The sequence below is a fragment of the Cryptotermes secundus genome, unplaced genomic scaffold (assembly GCF_002891405.2).
Source record: "Cryptotermes secundus unplaced genomic scaffold, Csec_1.0 scaffold1755, whole genome shotgun sequence".
In the NCBI taxonomy this organism is placed as follows: Eukaryota; Metazoa; Arthropoda; class Insecta; order Blattodea; family Kalotermitidae; genus Cryptotermes; species Cryptotermes secundus.
In genome coordinates, this window is record NW_019731237.1 from 10,697 (window position 1) to 30,984 (window position 20,288).

Sequence of the window (20,288 nt, forward strand, 5' to 3'; positions counted from 1 at the left end):
TCTGGATATAGCCGCCCACAGCTCCCTGGTATTTGTAGGTGCAGGTTTTTGGGTGACTCATCGGACCATGCTACATATTGCCTATCATCCAGGGGCTCCGGGGCCCAATTAGCGACGTCACAACCCCAGGTGAGGCGCTGTGTCCGGTGTCGTAGTGTTAACCGTCTTAACCGTGTTAATGGTGTTAACAGAGGCACTCTGGTCGAGAACGATCGACAAGATCGAGATGGTCGAGATCAGTCGAAATCACCGGTCGTGGCAGTTACTGGTCTGAGGGCTCTGAGCGCTCTGAGGGCTCTGAGGACCTCAAGTTGAAATTATAGGCATTTGAAAGCAGAAAAAAGTGTGATAAAAACAACGAACTGTCTCTACGTTTGCAATCTGTGATATGGTATCAGTCGCATACTGAATTATAGCATACAGCGCAATTTTCGTGTGACATAACCATTTTCTATTTTGTAAGATTTGAGGCTTTCACGGCGGTGACTATGAAGAAAGCAGTCTTCTGGGATTTGGCACCGTGTATATGTGGTGTTAACCGACGTTTCGGAGGAACGTATCGCCCCCATCTTCAGGGTAGAAGAAAAAGTATAAGAAATCTGCAAGCGACAACACCGTGAGAAACGGTAAAGCAGACTGCTTTACCGTTTGCTTGCAGATTTCTTATACTTTTTATTCTACCCTGAAGATGGGGGCGATACGTTCCTCCGAAACGTCGCTTAACATCACATATACACGGTGCCAAATCCCAGAAGACTGCTTTCTTCATTTTCTATTTTCTCTGCTCCGTTGGCTCCGATCGAATTTTCTATTGGCTAATGCGACGATAGCAGACGATATGATATAATCGACGAGATCGACGATACAGAACAATGACTGTACCGTGGGTTTGGTTGTTGTGGTTGCTACGTCGGTAGGAAATATTGACAAGTATTTTGAAATAGGCTGATTTGAGGCTAAAATTCACATTTGTATCTGTTTCGAGCCTACTATCCTGAAGTTAAAACCTTAAGAAGCCGTGTATGAAACAGAGAAAAGGTATTGTGGTAGTCTTTAACAGCCGTAACCTTTCCAAATAGTTGACTGTTCTGGGAAAAGTGATGCGTTTGGATGATTGCTCTTGATAAAATAACCCGGAAGAAGTCATCGCGGATTCTGAATACGTAAAAAGGTAAAAGAAAGGTATATCTTCTTGTTCATACGCATTGTGGATCATAATATGCTGATATCGATTTAAGTACGGCACAAGCAATTATAATTGTTGTGTTGTCGATGGGTTTCATTGTATTTTTTCCCGAAAATTGAACATAAAATTATGTTACTGCTCAGTGACTTGTAAATAGTGGTCTTGTGATATATGTAATGTACCGTCAACCTGGTTAAATTCAACTCAATTTTCTACTCTCTAATGATAAATGTTTTAGTTTTTGTACATCAGCATTGATGTTCAATTAGTGTTATTCTTAGGGCTCTTTAGTATCAAGTGATGTCTTGTAACTTGTTCTACAAGCTTTCCTGTATTGCAGGCTATGATCTGAAATTTTCAAAATTTCAGCTCAAAGTTACCTCTAAATGGACTTGCTTTGACCCATATGTCAGTCCACATATTCAGGTACATAACCGTTGGATATAGACATTGCCAGTAGATTAGATTAGAATCTATATAAGAAAATGGTTTATGAATAATTCATTATCATTAAATTTTAACAAAACTAACTTTGTGCATTTTTCATCAAAAGTAAATACTACATTAAACATAAATCTAAACTATAAGGATGTTCAAATTAAAAATACTTATAATACAAAATTCCTAGGACTAACCACAGATAATACCTTATCATGGTAAGATCAAATAAATCAGTTGGTAACTGAGCTGAGTGCGGCTAGTTATTCTATTAGAACTCTATCCGCATTTATGACTCAGGAGAGTTTAAGAATGATTTATTTTGCATATGTACATTCCATTATGTCATATGGAGTAATATTTTGGGGCAATTCGACGCATAGTAATTTAATCTTCAAAATCTAAAAATGACTAGTGAGAATTATTATGAAGGCAAGAAATAAGGACTCTTGTCATCCATTGTTCAGGCAGTTAAATATTCTGCCCTTATATTCTCAATATATATTTTCTGTATCAATTTTTGTAGTTAAGAATTTAAGGTTCTAAAAATTTAATTCTATACACAGCATTGACACCAGAGAAGGCTTTGACTTACATTTTCCAATTAATAAATTAGCTAAAGTGCAGAATTGTGTATACTATTCAGGGATTAGGATATTCAGTAATCTATCTCAAGACGTCAGGAATCTATTAAATGATATTACTAAATTCAAACAGGTTCTAAAAAATTTTCTTCTTGCTGGTTCATTTTATTCTTTAAATGAATATTATGAATGGAACACAAGGGGTGATCTTGGTTCTTATAAATACTATCTAAAATTAACCTTGACAAGTCCTATTAACTAAAAATTTATAAATAATCATCTACTTTAGATCTGCATACATACCTGCTATGACTTTATTTTAATGTACAATCTCTTGTTTTATAAATGTATGTATTTATTACCATAAAAGTTATTTAATACATTTCTGAGAGAATTTATTTATTCCATTTATTGTTGAGGCATGTTAGATGTTTCTATAGTTTTTCTTTTGATGTATGAGTGATGTAACATACATTATTTGATATTGTATTGTTTATTGATAATATCCATTCATATGCATTTTTTATAAACTGAATTAATTTTATAAGATAAATTCTTAATTTGTTTTCATCTAGTATTTAAGTCTTGTTGTAGTCATATTTTATTATGTTTAGTGACTGTGTTGTCTATGTTTTATATTATGTTATTTTGACTTGTTCCAGTGATAGGTTGGCACATTTGTTTTGATTTTTGACACATTCTATATCCAGTGGTGCGTGAACTTGTTTTGCGCCCTGTAATTGGATCTACTTGAATATAAGAATAAATTAAATTAAATTAATATATGAATGTAACTATGAAGAAGTAAATAAAGACATTTAGAATTCTGCAATGAAAATTTCAAGATGCAGTTTTAAAACTGAATAAAACCAGGCAACAGAAGAACTACCTCTTGTACTAAGCAAGTTCTGTGAATTAATTTTTTGTTTTATAGTAAATCAGCTGTAAACCAAAACGTCTTTTTTTTTCCTGGCCATTTTGAACCAGACCAAGATACAGTTGCTTGTCTTTCCGTGTAATGATGTCACCTTTTTTTTTCAAAGTTTTGTCTAAATTGTAAGTTTCACAACTTTGTGGGTGTTATGTTTTTATTTAATTTTCTGATACAGACTTCAGAATTCATGGACTCTGAGGTCATCAGTACAAGAACTTGTATCTAGTGACACACTGACTTTTCTTAGACTTCATTGTTTTGTAGAGGGATCTTAATTGCATGATGGAGTGGGAGAACCAGTAGGGATTTCACCATCTTGTGAACATATGTGCTCTCTTTTGCACCAGATGATAGAAGAACACATTGGAAATTAAATCCACACTGACATATTTCTGTGGCAGACATACTGGAAGTTGTTGCTTGTCAAGAGAGAAAATTACAGATTTTTGAAATCCTAATATCATTTCATTTCCTTTATTTTCCATATTTCCATACAGGCAAAAATCCTAGGATGTGGAAATAGTCCATTTGATTATAGATGTATACATGTAATAGATTACATAAGTCACACAACTAAAATAACACACATACACCAGTTAACTAACACAGGCAATATTAAAAAACAAAACAAGAACTTATTACAATTGTAACTAAACATAATTTAAAAAGTACATAAAAACTTAAAATTAATACAATTTTCCCAAAAATCAAAATATATTGATACAGGACTCATCATATACATACATACACATCCTCCATTTTCACCATACAGGGAACAAACCCAGGATGTGGAAATAGTCATCAAACACATAGACAAAGTCACACAAGTCATACCACGAAGATCATCCACATTAAATATCGTATTTTCACATTTATATTCCAGTAGTACAGTCATCAGCTCCAATAAAGATGGCAGCATGTTCATTCATACTATGTCTTCCAATTGTATTTTTCAGTATGCTCCTCTATGCTACTTTCATGGATGGAAGTATGTAACATTCCATGGCTGTTAGATGGTTACATTTAGGAGGGAGATACACAAACTGTGTTGGACTTAAAAGACATGTTCAGACTGTCTGTATTCAAGGAGGCTACATTTGATCTTTCTGGAGATTAGGGGTTTCTGAATATACAGGAATGAATTATGCCATAGATTCTCATGATTAGGAAAAATATAGAAATGTGTAAAAGTGAGTAAGTTTAATGGAAGTGATTATGAGTAGTTAAGTATTCAGGTATTGAAAAAAATTTGAAATGCCAAGAGGATGGTATTTGTTTTAGGTTGTGCAGATGAGCAAATATTCCAGTGATTCTGATTCAGGTAGAGGGAACAGCCATAGTCAGCGCAGCAAGATGAGAGGAAGGTATGCATGTGTATTGTGTAATCTAAACTAGAGTATTATGGTGTCCAGATTGTATATTAAACTGGTTCAAATCACATCTATTGGATAGAAAACAGAGAGTGTACATTAAAGCTAATGATGGTCAGGACTATTTTTCATCTTGGGAAAGTTAAGCAAGGGGTTCTTCAGGGGTCGGTTTTGGGACCACTTCTATTTATTATTTACACTAATGATTTGCCTCCGTATATCAATAAACTGGCTAAAGTTTTTCTTTTTGCTGATGATACCAATATTTTGGTTACCGGTAATAATCATGCTGAGCTTAAGCATAAAGTCATGGGTACACTGTCTCTTATTATAAATTGGTTCACAGCTAATAAGTTGGCCTTAAATATCACTAAAAGTAATATTATTAGATTTGCTCTAAAACAGTCTTATAACTCTCTGGCAGTTGCTAGCGGGTATTTGTTTATGAAGTTCCTGTGATAAAATTAAACTACAGCACAAAAATGAACTGTGAATTATCACCTACCGTAACGGGTTGGTATGAAAAGAATGCCATGTCATCTTTGACAGCCAGTCTGGTGATAAACTGTACATCCTGTATGTGGTGTATATTATTCATTCACTCAAAGGTCTCAACTGTTAATCATAATGGTAATCATCTTTCCCTACCAATATATATATATCAGTAGGGAAAGACAATTACCATTATGATATATATGAGTATATATAAATAATTACATCCCACCATGTTTAAAAATCTCAAATTTTCAGATCCAGTCAGTTAGCCTGTTTGCACAGTAAATGCTAAGAAGCTAGTCAGTCTCAACAGGGGTTCCATAAAACTATCTTCACTGGTTCAGTTAATAGAAATTTTGAACATTCTGATAGTTATGTAGCTAGAAGACAATCTTCCACTTTGGCATTCCAGACAAACCTTTGAACTGCCATTTAAGTGGTGACTGGTGAAATGAATCCTGATTCTAGCTAACTAGTTGCCTCCACACTAGAACCAAGAAATAAACTGTGACTCAAGAGATTCGAATTCTCTATACTGGAAAATCACAAGTGTAACTCATCAAACTATAGTAATTGAAGAAAGTAAATATGACAATCACTGATGATTTAGGATTATATAGTCCCAGGGGACTCAATCTAAAATCTGGTTTGCCTACATTGCTAGACATATTTAACACTTGGTGTATATTCCAGATCAAGGAGCTCCTCTGGATCCAGTTCTGACAGTCATTACTCTTACAAGAAGAAGTCTTATAAGCACAAGCGAAGCAAGGGACATCGTTCCAGAAGTCGAGATAGACGTGGTAGATCTTGGTAAGAAATTTCCACATTGACTGTATCTGGACCTAGTGGGGTCGGATCATCTGTCCTAAGGTAGTGTCAGGGGCTTATCCAGTTATAATTGTTCAGGCTTCATTTATTTAATGTGGCTAGCTGAAGATACAAAGATGGAGTGTGAAGCTCACCATGCACCTCCACCTAGCTTCCAGATTAAAAATGCATCCACTATACACCTTCATAGCACAATGCTTAAGTATGAGAATAACTTTACCTATGAAATTATAGTCATGATAATTTTAATTGAATTCTTCTTGCCCAGTGATAGTAGACTTAACACCTGGCTCCTCTTGTCATAGTGCTGCATCCCTTATTCTGAAGTTTGAATGCCCAAATTTACCTTTGGGTCAGTAATGTGGCTGAGTGATGCTGCCTGAAAGTTAGCTGGAGATGCATAGGAGGGTTCGTGGTAGAAACTTCAACAGCCTTGAAGCTTGCTTGTGAAGAATGTATCACATTTTCTGAAGAACTCATCGTGTGTGTCCATATCAGGGGTTGATGATCTCTGACCACTGTGGACTTCTTCCTCACAAACAAGGCCTGAATTGTCTGCATGACTGAACTATGACTGTTATTTCATGTTCATATGTGCTACAGTATCATTCCTTTGGGCTTTACTAACACTTTACTTGCAGCCATAGTTGGTGGAACATTTACCTGCGGGTCCTTGGCTCAGCACCTCTCCTACTGAATTGGCATTCACTTTACAACTAGGAACTCATCCAAATCAGGACAGTGTAACAAGTGTTGTCTGCTCAAATTCTTTATTGTTTGAAATGTCTTCCTGCTCTGTTTCCCATATATATGAGATGTTCTTACCTGTTAATTTGTGTAGCAGTTTTGCAAATACACTGAACTTTGGTATGAATTACCTGTAGTACCTGGGCTAAACCTAAGACTTTAAATGCTTCATAGACCTGGGTACAGTAGTACTACAGATTTCTGAAAATTTTTAAAATAGGTTACATCCATGGAGAACATTTAACTTTTCATTTGTCAGTAATCCCAAGCTTCTAGTTTTAGTGCATGCCAGCAGAGTTTCCCATCTCATAAAACAGTCAAGGTCAAGACACAAAAGACTGGTATACTTCCTGGGCTTAAAACTAAATGTTATGAGTTTACAGACCCGAGATAAATTTGTGTGATTGTGCCCTAGCTCAAGTGGTTAGTTGCTGGCTTCCCACCGCGGTGGCCCAGGGTTGATCCCGGGTCTGGTCAAGTGGGATTTGTGGTGGACAAAGTGGCGCTGGGGCAGGTTTTCTCAGTACTTCGGTTTCCCCTGCCAATCTTCATTCCACCAATTGTTCCACAGTCACCCTCACCTATCATCTGGGGCTGGTACAATAGGCCAGAAGTGGCCACAGTATAAGGGACTTGGTCCCACCCCACTAGCAATAAAAGAAAAATAAGTTTGTGTGATTCACTGCAGTTCCTTGTGCAGTGCAAGCAGTGTACATATTGAACAGGTAAATATGATATGAGTCCAGTTCTGCTTTGCACCCAGTGCAACTTTCATAGCAGACAATAGCACAGATTATAAATGACAGATTCAGATGATGTACTGAAATTCTTGACAGTGAGAGTCTCTTACAGCACTTTTGTTCTTGTGATCTATTAGTAGAGTGTAAAAAGACACTGAGAGCCAGTCCTAAAGAACCAAACTGTGATTCTGAATTAGGATGGAGCTACAGATTTGTAACAGTACAGAGACATGCATATTCTGGCTTTCCAGGGACTAATGAGAATTTATTCATTAACAAGAACAGCTCATCAGTTAAGATCTTTTGATAATAAAATTTTCAAAATTATACAGGATCCAACAAACTTGTAAGCAACAAAAGAGCAAGGAGCAGTAACAAGTACTCTGAGAATAGTAGTACTTGCCTAGTGAAACATGTCACAGGAACTGTATTTTTTTTGTACCTGTCATGCATGTGTGTTACTTTAGCCATCTGTGTGAGATTGTTGGAATGAAAGACCAACAGTTCAGACCACCTGCACATTAGTTGGTATAGTTCACAGTGTTGGCTATGTTTCATATCAGTAATGACAAACAGGTACCCAGAGGACAACACGACTTAACAAGTACTCTGTACTCCAAATTCACCTAAATATTTCAAGTATCCCCACCTGACGAACGGCTCACCATTGATGAGACAATTTGTGCATTTCAGGTTTGCATGCATATGCTTAATTGTGTACATCAAGATTTTTGAATAGTTATGTGACAAAAAGTGGCTGTGTGCACAACATCGAGGTGTATGCCAGCACAGATGCCACTGACAATGAACTCAACACTGCATTTAATGTTGCTGACAAGTTGTGCCATCATATGAATGAGGGACATAGTGTATACATGAATTCATTGTTTTGTAGCCTGAAACTCGTCTGTCACCTATGAACACATAAGGCAACATCTGTAGAGCCAGAACTGCCCAACAGAAGTTACCAAAAGGCATTTTCATCAAAACTAATAATTGGGGTGAAAAAAATCTCTGTCAGATGCACCATGTCCTGTCCATATAATGCAGACATCCACAGCATTCACATATTGACTACTTCCCAGTGATGAGAAAGTTTGAGGGACTGGCATCCAGACAGCACCCCTCACCACCACCAGAAGTGATTATAGATGAAAACAAATACAGAATTGGCTTTGATAAGTGCAACCAAATAATCATTCCAGAGGAAAACAGTGAATGGTTGTAGAACGTTTAGAGCTATTCTGCAGGGCAGTTGCTGAAGGTCTACTCAGTGATGCCAGGCAAGAACTTCAGAATCTTAAGTACTTCTGCAGGAACTTACCAGAAAGCATGGTTTTCCATACAAAATTCTGGTACACAGACAAAAGTGAAAGGCAGTCTCACAAAATCTGAAAATTGTATGGAGACTGTGGCAAGCACCAAACAGGAAACCTGTAAGAGCACTGCCAGAGGTGTGCTGTGGGGCTTGCTTATGGGAATGTTTTGAAGACTGCTAATCAAAAACAGGTAACTGGGAGTGACCTTGTGAAGTTAAATATAGTTCACCTGATGAAAGGATGACATTACATACAGTATACAAGTTATTATGTCTTTATTTATGGCAACCCCTAACCATAAAAGTGAAGCATCTGTGTATAACACAGTCCGTCAATAATGCAACAAATTGTTCCTTTTTCTTCCACTTATACTTTACCACGACATATTTCGGTCTCAGATGGCCATCTTCAGGTGTCTTAATATATCAAAACTGGTACACTACAGTAAAATCACACGCTGTGGTGCACTTAATAAATTAAAATAAAATCCATTAAAATTTTCATCACTTTGGTGAAATTCTATTGAACTTCACAAGCGGTGTCATCCACTTGTTTAGAACTAATCGTACTTGTTTCTCTCCATGTTTTGTCACAGCAGCTTGTTTTTATGTTCACTAGTGCAGACACCACACACTGCTAGAGGGAACAGCGCACAAACAAGGGGCATGTCAGTACAAAGTAAACCAACATAATATAATGTAACATTAATAAGAATCAAAAACAGTATTAAAATGGGGCATTTTGTAGATTAAAGATTGCAGATGTAACAGAACAGGCTAACGAACATAAAAACAAGCTACTGCATCAAAACACATGGAGAGAAACAAGTATGATTTGTTCTAAACAAGTGGATGACACCACTTGTGAAGTTCAATAGAATTTCACCAAAGTGATGAAAATTTTAATGGATTTTATTTTATTTAAATTTAATTTATTAAGTGCACCACAGCGTGTGATTTTACTGCAGTGTACCAGTTTTGATATATTAAGACACCTGAAGATGGCCATTTGAGACTGAAACATGTCATGCTAAAGTATAAGTGGAAGAAAAATGAACAATTTGTTGCATTATTGACGGACTGTGTTATACACAGACGATTTAATATGGCTTGCAACAGGATGCTTAAATACACAATTGTAATAGTAAAGGTAAAGTTGTCCCTGTGCTTAATTAATTAAGGACCATAGCATGAAGATGTAGCAGTGAATGAAGGTATTGCTCCACCATTCTTGACCTTGGCTTTAACTGTAAGTATTCTATTTTTGGGAGAGAAGTCTTTGAGGGAAGCTCATATTTTTGTGTAACCAAATTTTGTACTTTTACATACAAAAATTAAGCAGGCTGATAAATTCCTTTTTATCTTAAAACTCCGGTACAGGGGATTTAATGATTTTAATATCTTCACACAGAATGTGTAAAGTATTCTACCATAACCAAGCCCTGAAATTAAAAATACAGGACAACTAGAATATTCTCTCCCAAAATTTATTTTTGATGAATACCATCAGATGCTTCTGTTCACAGCAGTCGGCATCACACCAAGACTTCAGACTCTTCCCATAGCTTGAGATCCCGTTCAAGGAGCAAAGGGCATAGTCGGAAGTCATCCAGAGACAGGTCACAGTCAGGAGAACAGACGTATTCAAAATCAAGATCGAGAGACCGCTCAAGGCGAAGGTCAGTATCCCGATCAAGATATCGGTCACAATCGGGGTCAAAAGAAAGAAGCAGGTACAGGTCGAGATCTCACTCAAGGTCAAGCTCCAAGAACAAGTCTCACTCTCCAGGCAGGAGGACATCAGGTTCACCTGGATCAGTGAAGCAGGAGCCAAGTACTGAGGAGCAACTACAGGCCAAACTTCAGCGGGCAATCAAGGCAGCTCAGTCAGCTGATGATCAGCTGAGGCAGCAGGGACTGCTGACAGGGGGATCTCGCAAAGAGGACCTGCACCAAGGCAAGTTACTTCACAGCACTGAGTCCACTAAATTAGATACTTTGGAGGACATGAGTATCTACCAAAGCAAGGAGAAAGTTTACACCATCTTTGCCTGGAGGGACTGAGAAATACCATGAAAGTGGTCAGTCTTGATAAATGTTGTCCTGGCCAAGAATCAAACTGAGCACCTCCCACATGCAAGTCAATTGTGTTACCATTACACTAGCCTGCTCAATCTGGGTTGTGAGACCATGCAGTTTGGAAGACAAATAGTAATGCTTCAGAGGAACCTCCCTGAGGAATGAGGCTGTAGGTTGCTTTGAAACACTGAACTACATAGTCTCACGTCACAGAAGACCATAATCTTCAAATTCACCACCATAACTTTAATTCTCACGGAGTAATATGCATAAGTGAATATCTGATGATATTATCAGTACATAATTAACTTTCAAAGGGCCAGGTTGTCTGTTGAATTCAAGTTCAAAATCCACTGTCAGCTGTCCCTGCTAGCCTATCATTTTCAAGGTTCTTGTCAGATCCTGTCATTTACCTTAAGATGCCAAAGACTGTGGCACCACTGTACTTCAGCTGTGCCACGTCTCAGGCATTTAATTGCTGGCCTGTTACTATGGTGTTCTGGGGTTGATCCTAGGTTAAGTCATATGGAATTTATGGTGGATAAAGTGGCACTGAAGCAGGGCTTCTCGAAATACTTTGTTTTCCTTGCCAGGTCCCATTCCACCAACTTCACATTCATTAGTCATCATAATGCAATGTCATATAGTGTCTCTGCTGACACCAATGTTAAATAACCTTGCAAAGAAGGGGGTGGATGAGCTGTACTTCGCTTTGACAAGCTGTCCTACACTTGAACAGTGTCCCCTTTTCCCAAGTATTAGTAGAAACATTAGATGATATGACATTTTAATAAGTACAAAAAGAAAAACCAGGAGATAGAAAATAAGAAACAGAAGAAACATTATAGGGATTCTAAAAATGAATACCTCGAAAGATAAATTAACAACAGGACAGAATGGTATGGGCAAGTTTTAGGATGAACACAGAATCCCAAAGATGATTTCAAACATGAAACCAAAAGCAGATTGCTCTAGAACAAGGGTCTCAAAACTACGGCAATTGTGCAGAAATGCGCCAATTGAACTAATTTTCCAGTGAGTACTGGTAAATGTGATTCTCAGCTTATTGACCTGACATATTATACTGCAGTTTGATGGCTTAGCTGTGGAAAGGTTCTTTCAGCTCAGGAATGAAATTGATATGTTTCTTACCGAGAAAAACCATCACGAACCACTTATATCAGATACTGAGTGGCTTTGGAAATTAGCATTTTTTGCTTATCTGGTGAACCATATGAACCATTTGAATTTAAAGTTGCAGGGCGAAAATAACTTAGTCTGTGATTTATTTGCACTTATCAAGGCATTCAGAGTAAAGCTGATACTTCTGGAAAGCCAAGTGAAAAATTGTAACTTTGTTCATATGCTATACTGTGCAGAGTTGCATAAAAAGTGTGAGGCAGAATTTCCTTCCTCGTTTGCAAATTTAGTCATTTCAGATTTGAAAGAATAATTTCAGAAGTGATTTGCTGATTTGGATTCCAGTGCTCAGAAAATTAGATTGTTTCAAAATCCGTTTGACTGTAATGCTGCAGATGTTCCAAGTCAAATTCAAATGGAAANTGACCATTTAAAGTAACTACTTGTGATTAGCATTTCAAAATTTTAACCTCAATTTAATCAGATTTTAAGAATGCAAAACGAGTTCCGTCATTCACATTGTTTTATTATAATTTGTGATGAAAATATGAGCATTTGCTGCTACTCTCTGTTGTCATTAATATACGATAATTTATTCTCACATACTTTGTATTTAGTTTATGAAATTCTGTGCTTTCAATAAAAGTCATATACCTAGAGTTATTAATTTCTCATTTTATCCGGCCCGTTGAAAGTGCTGAATTACCTAATGTGGCCCGTGGTTCGAAAAGTTTGGAGACCCCTGCTCTAGAAGATGCTAAATGACAGGTACAAGGGGTCAGGAAAGATGTGATACTGCAGGAAGAATATAGAGGGAAACTAAGAAGTTGTATTTTTGGAAGGGCAGAGACAGATGGCAAGACTTGACTGTCCACATACAGTAGAAACATCAAAGAGAGAAGGAATGAGGAAATTCAATTTATATAGTTCACCTGTTAGGGTGCTTTTGTTAATGGTATTTTTTCCCCAGAATTTCTTCTTAATTTCATAGTAGATTTGAGGTTCTCAAGAAGGCGACAAAGATGATTAGTGTTAATGTTAATGTTTGATAACACATCGGATGCCCAATAGCTTATCCTTTTGTCGTCTTATACAGAATTATTAACTATAAAAAAAGCTGGCAGCTTGAATACAGAAAACAAAACTGTTAACAGAATTTTTTAGGATTCCTGTTGAAAGCTTGAAGAGATAGAAAGATAGTATTAAAATATCTTATAAAACTAAATTGTGAGGCTTGTGCTCAACCGATTTTTTTTTTTAACAGATTCTATCACTCCAGTGTACCAGGCCAGTGTTCTAGATGAGATCAATGATCCAGGTTTTGTTCCAAAGCGCTTCACATCCTCAAAGTCTATTGTTAGCCAATTGCCTGAGACATCTGTGATTGACTTGACTACAGATGCAGTGCCTTCAGGAGTTCAGGCTACTGAAGACCCAGAGAGCATCTTCCACACAAGTGTGAGTATCATCACATAATCATGTCAGTGTTAAAAGAGTTCACTCCATCGCTTGTCGTGGATCAACTGCAGAAAGTCTTCCACCATTTTCTGGCCTATGACAATTCTGCACTGAACTTTTCAGTGATCTAACCTTTTCTAGCATTTGCCATGCAGGACACTTTAAATTCCTCATACTTGTGCTAGGCCAAATTAAAACTGTTGCTATGCAAAGGCTCATAAAATAAACTGCAGTTAATACATTTTAAGCTAGAAATCGAAACGAAAACTGCTTTATTAAGAATGAATCCCTGTCTATATATATATACGAGTAGATTTGAAATAACCATCTTCATGACATTTGAGGTTCTCATGGTGGACTGTGAAGAATACTATCTTCTGGGATGCTATGCCCTATAGTCTGGACAACAAATTACCAGTGTTTTGGAGGAACACTGGTAAACTTCTAGCAGACTACCCGACATAAAATCCCAAAAGATAGCAGTCTTAAACCATCTTTATGTATGCAACTTAGTTTACATTTCTTTGATTTTAATATATTTCTATCATCTAGTCTTCAAAATGTAGTGCTACACTTTTGAAGACTTCTGTGCCATACAGATTTGAACTGTGCTGGTGTATGTGGTAATACCTCCCTCCCTTCCCGCCTGCCATGTGTTGAGTCTCTGACTGTTCTAAATACAGCAGGTAAACATCTGATAGCTAGCTGAACAGCCTCACATTTCTTAGAATTCTTTGATGTAGCTAAGTAATAATTACTATTATTCAGCAATATGAATGGCTGTGAACTGGACAAGTAGCAGCAGTCTAACCCATATTGTCTTATGCTCGTAAGTGGGTTTATGCTATTTTAGTGTAGTGTACATTATTTCAAGCTGAAGATATAGCAGAGATGTCATATTTACTTCATACATTAAAGCCAGTAATGGCATATTTACTACCTGCACAGTGGGGCAGTGCTCTTACCTTCTTCACAGAAGCATGTTTCAGCACAACAACAACATAACTGAAGATACACTGACGTACATGCTGTCTGTTTTTCAATTCGTGGTTTTTCTTTTTTTCTTGAGCTGTCAGTTAAATATAGTTCATTTTCAACGTAGTTGCACATAATAATACTCTTGTCCTCAGAATCAAACCTGATATACTTCCATGGTGCTGTCAGTCCTTTTAGTGTATCCAGGAATGTATCTTTTTATCTTCTGCAAATTTCTCCTCTTCTTTGTGTTCTTCTGGTTTAACCACCTTTATCCAACACTGTCACTGTCACACTTTATATACTCTGAAAACTGTACTCCAGGAGCCTGTAAATTATGCCATTCAGCCTCCCACTTTCACTCAGTTTCATAGCACTCGTCACTGTTGCTGAAATAATCAGTCCAAAAGCCGCAATTCGCAAAACAGTTCATGATTGTAGTGGGTGTTATCAGCTGCCAGGCTCCTTCCATGAAATGCACTGCATATAACACATCAGTTTAATCATAGGATCCTGGTGCAGTGCCTCATCAATCATGGCTACAGCTTTCTGCAGTGGCACTTAAATGCATGGATGGGATACTTGGCCAGGGTGCTATTTGGGTAAGCAGCGTACTATCAATGAAAGCAAAATGTTATGATTTTTGGCACAAACTATCTATCCAGCTGTTTGCACCAGCTTTCAGATATTTTGGTTGAAATTAAAAAATTTGTAGAGGTACCCCTCATTTTATGAACACTTGATTTACAGATTTTTGCTACAACGAACTGTACCTGTTTTTCACTCGCTACAACCCACATTTGTTCGTCTGACAACTATTACATGTAAAGCGATGGGATTTTCATCTTCAATTTACAAATCTTGACCTTACAAATGCCATAAACAACAGTTTACCACCTCTTAAATCTCTCAACCCAAATATTAGAAGCATACAGGTTTTTTGTTAAAACACAAGCAGTAATGTGCAAAGCCTTCTCCTTCAGACAGGTGCCATTTTTGTAAATACGTGGGGCAATCCAAAATTTACCGAAATTTGAATTTTGTGCACGAATGGTTATGAGTACATCGAAATACCCCTGGGTGTCTCCTCACATATCCTTCTTGAATCAGTGTGGCAAGCGGCATCGAGTTGACTGGTTGGGTTTATTGTTGGTGAATGAATTTCCATTGTTGTGTTTCCGTGAGTTTGCGGTTTTGCGATGGCTGACCTGAGAGAGCAGCGTGTCTGTATAAAGTTTTGTTTCAAACTTGGGAAAACTGCTGCAGAAACGCACCAAATGTTGAAGCAAGCTTTTGGTGAAAACAGTTTAGGCCAGACAAAAACTTACAACTGGTATAAGCGTTTTAAAAATGGCCGAACATTGACTGATGATCACGATCGTTCGGGACGGCCGTCAACAGGCAAAACACCAGAAAATGTTGCGAAAGTTAGGAATCTGATTCTGCAAGATCATAGACTGACCATCCAAGACCTCTATAACACCTTGGGACTAAGTTATGGTACATGTCAATGAATTTTGTCAGAGGAACTGAACATGAGGAGGATTGTGGCGAAGTTTGTGCCATGACTGCTGCAAAATGAACAGAAGCAGCATCGCTTGGAAGTCTGCAGGGAACTTCAGCAACAGCTTCAAGAGGATCCAAACTTTCTTTCAAAGGTTGTCACTGGTGACGAAAGTTGGGTTTATGGCTACAACCCTGAAAGCAAGTGGCAGTTGTCGCAATGGAAGAGCTCTTCTTCACCTCGGCCAAAAAAAGCTCGACAAGTCAAGAGCAACATTAAGTCCATGTTGATCTGTTTCTTTGATATTGACGGAATTGTTCATAAGGAGTTTGTCCCTCCTGGTCAGACAGTCAATAAAGAGTTCTATCGCGATGTTCTAAGGCATTTGAGGGAGGACATGAGGAGAAAACGTCCAGAGAAGTGGCGCACGAACGACTGGGTACTCCACCATGACAACGCACGACTGCATACAGCTTACTTTGTGCAGGAATTTTTGGCTAAAAACAAGATGGCAGTTGTTCCCCACCCACCGTTCTCACCAGACTTAGCTCCATGCGACTTCTTTCTCTTCCCCAAGATGAAAATCAAGTTGAAGGGGTGAAAATTTGATACAGTTGAGGAAATTCAAGCGGAAACGCAGACGGTACTAAACGCCCTAACAAAGAAAGACTTCCAGGATGCATTTGAAAAGTGGCAGAAACGCTGGGATCGGTGTATGCGCTCCCAAGGGGACTACTTTGAATGTGATGGTGCAGAATAAGATCTAGGTAAGATGTAATAGTTTTTATTAATATATTTCGGGAACTTTTGGATTACACCACATATTTATTGCACATGATTGCAGTTCCTCCATCTGTCAACTTTTTAGAGACTTCTGCTGCTTGGAGAATTGTCCACACTGAGCATAACATTATTTATGGTTTGTCACAGTTGTCTTCATTATGAACACTGAAAGTTCCCTACCATGACACCAGTTTGATATGTTTTCCAGTATGCACATCAACATCATAAATGCTGAATACCTGAGAAACTTTCCAGTCAAAGCAGATTTACGTTTAGTCCAAATTCAGTTTTAGTGTATGAGTGCATTACTTCCAATTACTAAACACATATAATGTTCTGGATATATTCTGCATATACAAGGTGGTTCAAATATGACTGGGACTGATTTTTTTTTTAAACCATAATTGCCAGACACTTACTTGCACATGTCAGTCTTCAACGTACTCCCCTCTGGAGTCAACACATTTTTTCCAATGTTCTGGAACCATCCTGATGCCCTTTTCAAAAAAAGTCTTGCGGTTAGAGGCATATCCACTCCCAAACAGTCTGGATGACAGCATCGTTATCCACAAACTGCATGCCTTGCAAGTCTGATTTGAGCCTTCTGAACAAGTAGAAATCACTTGGGGCCAAATCGGGACTGTACGGCGGATGTGTCAGAAGGTTCCATTTCAATTTCCAGAGGGTTTCCATTGTTGTTTCGGCCATATGGGGGCGTGCATTGTCTTGAAGGAAGGCTACCCGCTTTCCACCTGGACCTTTTCCTTTGCGTCTGTTGCCAGGAGGTCTGAGTAATAAGCTGCATTGACTGTTCTGGCATCTGTCAGAAAGTCTACATGGATAACCCCCTGCCAGTCCCAGAAGTACGTTGCCATCACTTTTCCTGCCAAACGGCTCCTCTGCGCTCTCTTGTGTTTGGGAGAACTGGTATGCCTCCACTCGCGTGATGACTGCTGGGACTCGGGAATGAAGTAGTGCACCCACGTTTCATCGGTGGTCATTATAGACTTCAAAAATGCATCACCTTCATCTTCAAACTGCTGTAGGAGACAACTGGCAGCTTGCATGTGCACCATTTTGTTCACGTTCGTCAAAGTGCATGGTACCCACCGTCCATTCATCTTGCGTTAGTGCAGGTGGTATTTCCTGATGTCTTCTACACTACCAACACTGATGGACAGCAACGCTCCAAGTTCCTTGATAGTGATGCATCTATTCTCATGAATAAGGGCGTCTGCACGATCAATGTTTGGCTTGGTGACAGATGTTCGCGGCCGACGATCATGCGGTTCATTCTCCACGCGCTCTCTGCCCTCTCTGAAGCACTTACACCACTCAAACACATGGGTCCATGAGAGACACTCTTCCCCATACTGTTGTTGGAGTCTGTGGTGAATTTCAGCGGATGGGACATCTCCAACGAGGAATTTTATCACAATGCGTTGTTCCACGCTCTGTGGTACCTTCTGTTCACTCATCACTCTAGCAACTCCCAGACAGGACTGAACAGGTTCTAACCCAAACAGGAGGTAGGGTGGAGGTTGTGGCTTCACTCTCTCAAGGTCGCACAGCTGCTGCGCAGTGTGGCTTGTTTACACACAAATCAGTCCCAGTCATATTTGAACCACCTTGTATGTCTGTCAGAACTGTTATTGTCTCATGTAAGTCCCCCACGATTCCCAATATGTGGCTGGAAGTATCAGTCTGGTTTTCCCCACTTTCTTAAACCCTATGACCAAAACCATCCCAATGACTGCAGTTTCTCACATTCTCTTAAATTATCTGAGACATCCATCTCGAAGTCTGTAACTACTGAATAGCGAGAGCAACATGAACAGAATCCCCCTCCTACATTCCATACAAAATGTCAACTTCAGCATCCCCAGAATTTTGCTTCCATTAAAACCGTGATACCAAGATAAATTTTATCCTCTGTCAGACTGGTTAAGATATACTGGCTTTTTTAATTTTTTCCATCGTTCGGAATTCTAGGTTATAGAGGACACGACATTTCGGAAACTGGATCTGTTTTCGTCTTCAGGTGAGAAAGGAAGACACCTACTTAGTTGAGCTCCTTAGAAAGAGCTGATCTCAATCACTGGTGTCTTTCTTTCTCATCTGTAGACAGAAACAGATCTAGTTTCCAAAATGTTGTGTCCTCTATTACCTAGAATTCCAGATGATGGAAAAAGTCCAAAACCCAGTAATTCTGTGTCATCAACCATCATCAGAACCCTTTAGAATCTACTTGGTTAAGATATGTCAGATTACTGTTATTTAATAATGTACTGCCTCCAGCAGCTATGCATTGCTGGACAGCACAAATTATTAACCATAATCGCCTGTGCATCACACGATTGTGATGGCACGTGCTCCTTTAGTAGGCCTAGCATCACAATGTTTACAGTATACCAAATCCCATTACCACTGCGTTTAAATTTGATCATCAGCGCCACAGTAGTGGTAGACTGAAATCCAGATAAAGGTTAATACTCGGACAGTATAGAGTACTTAATCAAAAACATAAAATTGGGGTTTCTCTGTGTAACTCATCTTGCATGAAGCACTGCAAGTCCAAGTAAAACTGAGATCTGTGGTCCTGTTGTTATTGGAGGCAATGTTATTTCCTTGCTACAAATAATGTGGAACTTTGCTGTTTTAGATGTACAGTAAAACCCCCATCTTTATTGAAATCCTTCAAGATATTATGTAACTTGGTATTTTAGTTACCTTGACCTGCATCCACAATGTTCCACTTGCTCCAATTCCAACTTGAAGAAACTGCCTTTGGTAATTCATAATTCAGCTAAGGATATTCTCTGTTATCGAACCCAAAGGGCCACCAGTGTGACTAGAAAAACCATATCCCGAGCCAGTTTACAATCAACTGTATTCTATGAAACCCATTTTAATATTATCTTCCCACTTATTTCAGCTGACTCAGGACCCAAAGATGAAGCTGGACAGGTGGGTCAAGAAGCTGTTTCACATGCGTCAGAAAGCCATCAATGGAGAACCACTGGCATAAATATTTTTATTTATAATAATGATAACATAAACTCACATTTCATTCTGATTTCTCAGTTCCAACTTTTATAGATATGTATACATCAAGAAGAAATGAATATCCTGCATGGAAAAGTATGTGTTTAGAACTCTTCACATGGCCACTCTCTTCTGTTTTTGCTGGTTGTGCATTCATATTGCCAAAAACAAATGTAGCTATGATAGTATTATAAAAAGATGACACTGTGTATTAAGCAAGTTGTAATATTTATCTCTAGGAGAATTCCTGACACTAGATGCAGTCCAATTTAAACAAAATAATACCACAATTCTATAGTGACATACAAAAACTCTAGTACTGAATCAGTCTTTTGGTCTATGCTTGACCCTACCTTAGATGGAAACAAATCAACGTACAAAGTGAAATATAAATCTGGAAACATCTTAGCAATTTTACAAATTTTCTTAATTATATATAATGTGAAACATACTTCTTCCATGCCTAAGGGTTGGACTGCTCTTTTTCTGAAGCAAGGACCTCTGGCATATTGACAATGTTAAACTGAAGAATTTTGTCCCCTGCATACACTGCAAACAATGTGTTCTCCTCTTCTGCACTCCTCTTGAACACTGCAACCACAATGACATAATAATACACTACACAATTTGAGGAACATATGCTGAATGCACTAGTCTCAAC

At 38.2% G+C, this 20,288-nt stretch overlaps 2 protein-coding genes across 7 annotated transcripts in view; one reads left to right on the forward strand and one right to left on the reverse strand.

Annotated features, from left to right (window-relative positions):
• The first annotated feature begins 44 nt into the window (after positions 1 to 44).
• On the forward strand, positions 45 to 19,906 carry LOC111866648 (serine/arginine-rich splicing factor 4-like). Of its 6 annotated transcripts, XM_023855799.2 has the most exons (8): positions 271 to 391; positions 831 to 1,171; positions 4,099 to 4,332; positions 4,424 to 4,506; positions 5,701 to 5,820; positions 10,170 to 10,600; positions 13,127 to 13,320; positions 19,518 to 19,906. In XM_023855799.2, the coding sequence occupies exons 4-8, from the start codon at positions 4,433 to 4,435 to the stop codon at positions 19,608 to 19,610; spliced, it is 912 nt and encodes a 303-aa protein (XP_023711567.1). In that variant the 5' UTR covers positions 271 to 391; positions 831 to 1,171; positions 4,099 to 4,332; positions 4,424 to 4,432; the 3' UTR covers positions 19,611 to 19,906. The 6 variants fall into 6 exon arrangements, with proteins under 6 accessions (XP_023711568.1, XP_023711567.1, XP_023711569.1 ...); XM_023855801.2 differs by lacking the exon at positions 4,099 to 4,332 and having other exon boundaries at positions 10,173 to 10,600; XM_023855798.2 differs by lacking the exon at positions 4,099 to 4,332 and having other exon boundaries at positions 272 to 391; positions 831 to 1,182.
• Positions 19,741 to 20,288, reverse strand: part of LOC111866647 (integral membrane protein 2C) — a 33,219-nt gene continuing 32,671 nt past the window's right edge. Inside the window, exon 7 of the mRNA XM_023855796.1 lies at positions 19,741 to 20,218. Within this exon, the coding sequence (XP_023711564.1) occupies positions 20,091 to 20,218 (128 nt within the window). The 3' untranslated portion in view covers positions 19,741 to 20,090. The remainder of the gene's footprint in view (positions 20,219 to 20,288) is intronic.

What these genes read in the sequence shown, in the direction of transcription:
- LOC111866648 (XM_023855800.2), top strand. Translation starts at nt 4,433, where the DNA reads ATGAGCAAATATTCCAGTGATTCTGATTCAGGTAGAGGGAACAGCCAT. An exon ending in CGCAGCAAGATGAGAGGAAG is followed by an intron (nt 4,507 to 5,700) that starts GTATGCATGTGT and finishes TGTATATTCCAG; the next exon opens with ATCAAGGAGCTCCTCTGGAT. An exon ending in GATAGACGTGGTAGATCTTG is followed by an intron (nt 5,821 to 10,169) that starts GTAAGAAATTTC and finishes TTCTGTTCACAG; the next exon opens with CAGTCGGCATCACACCAAGA.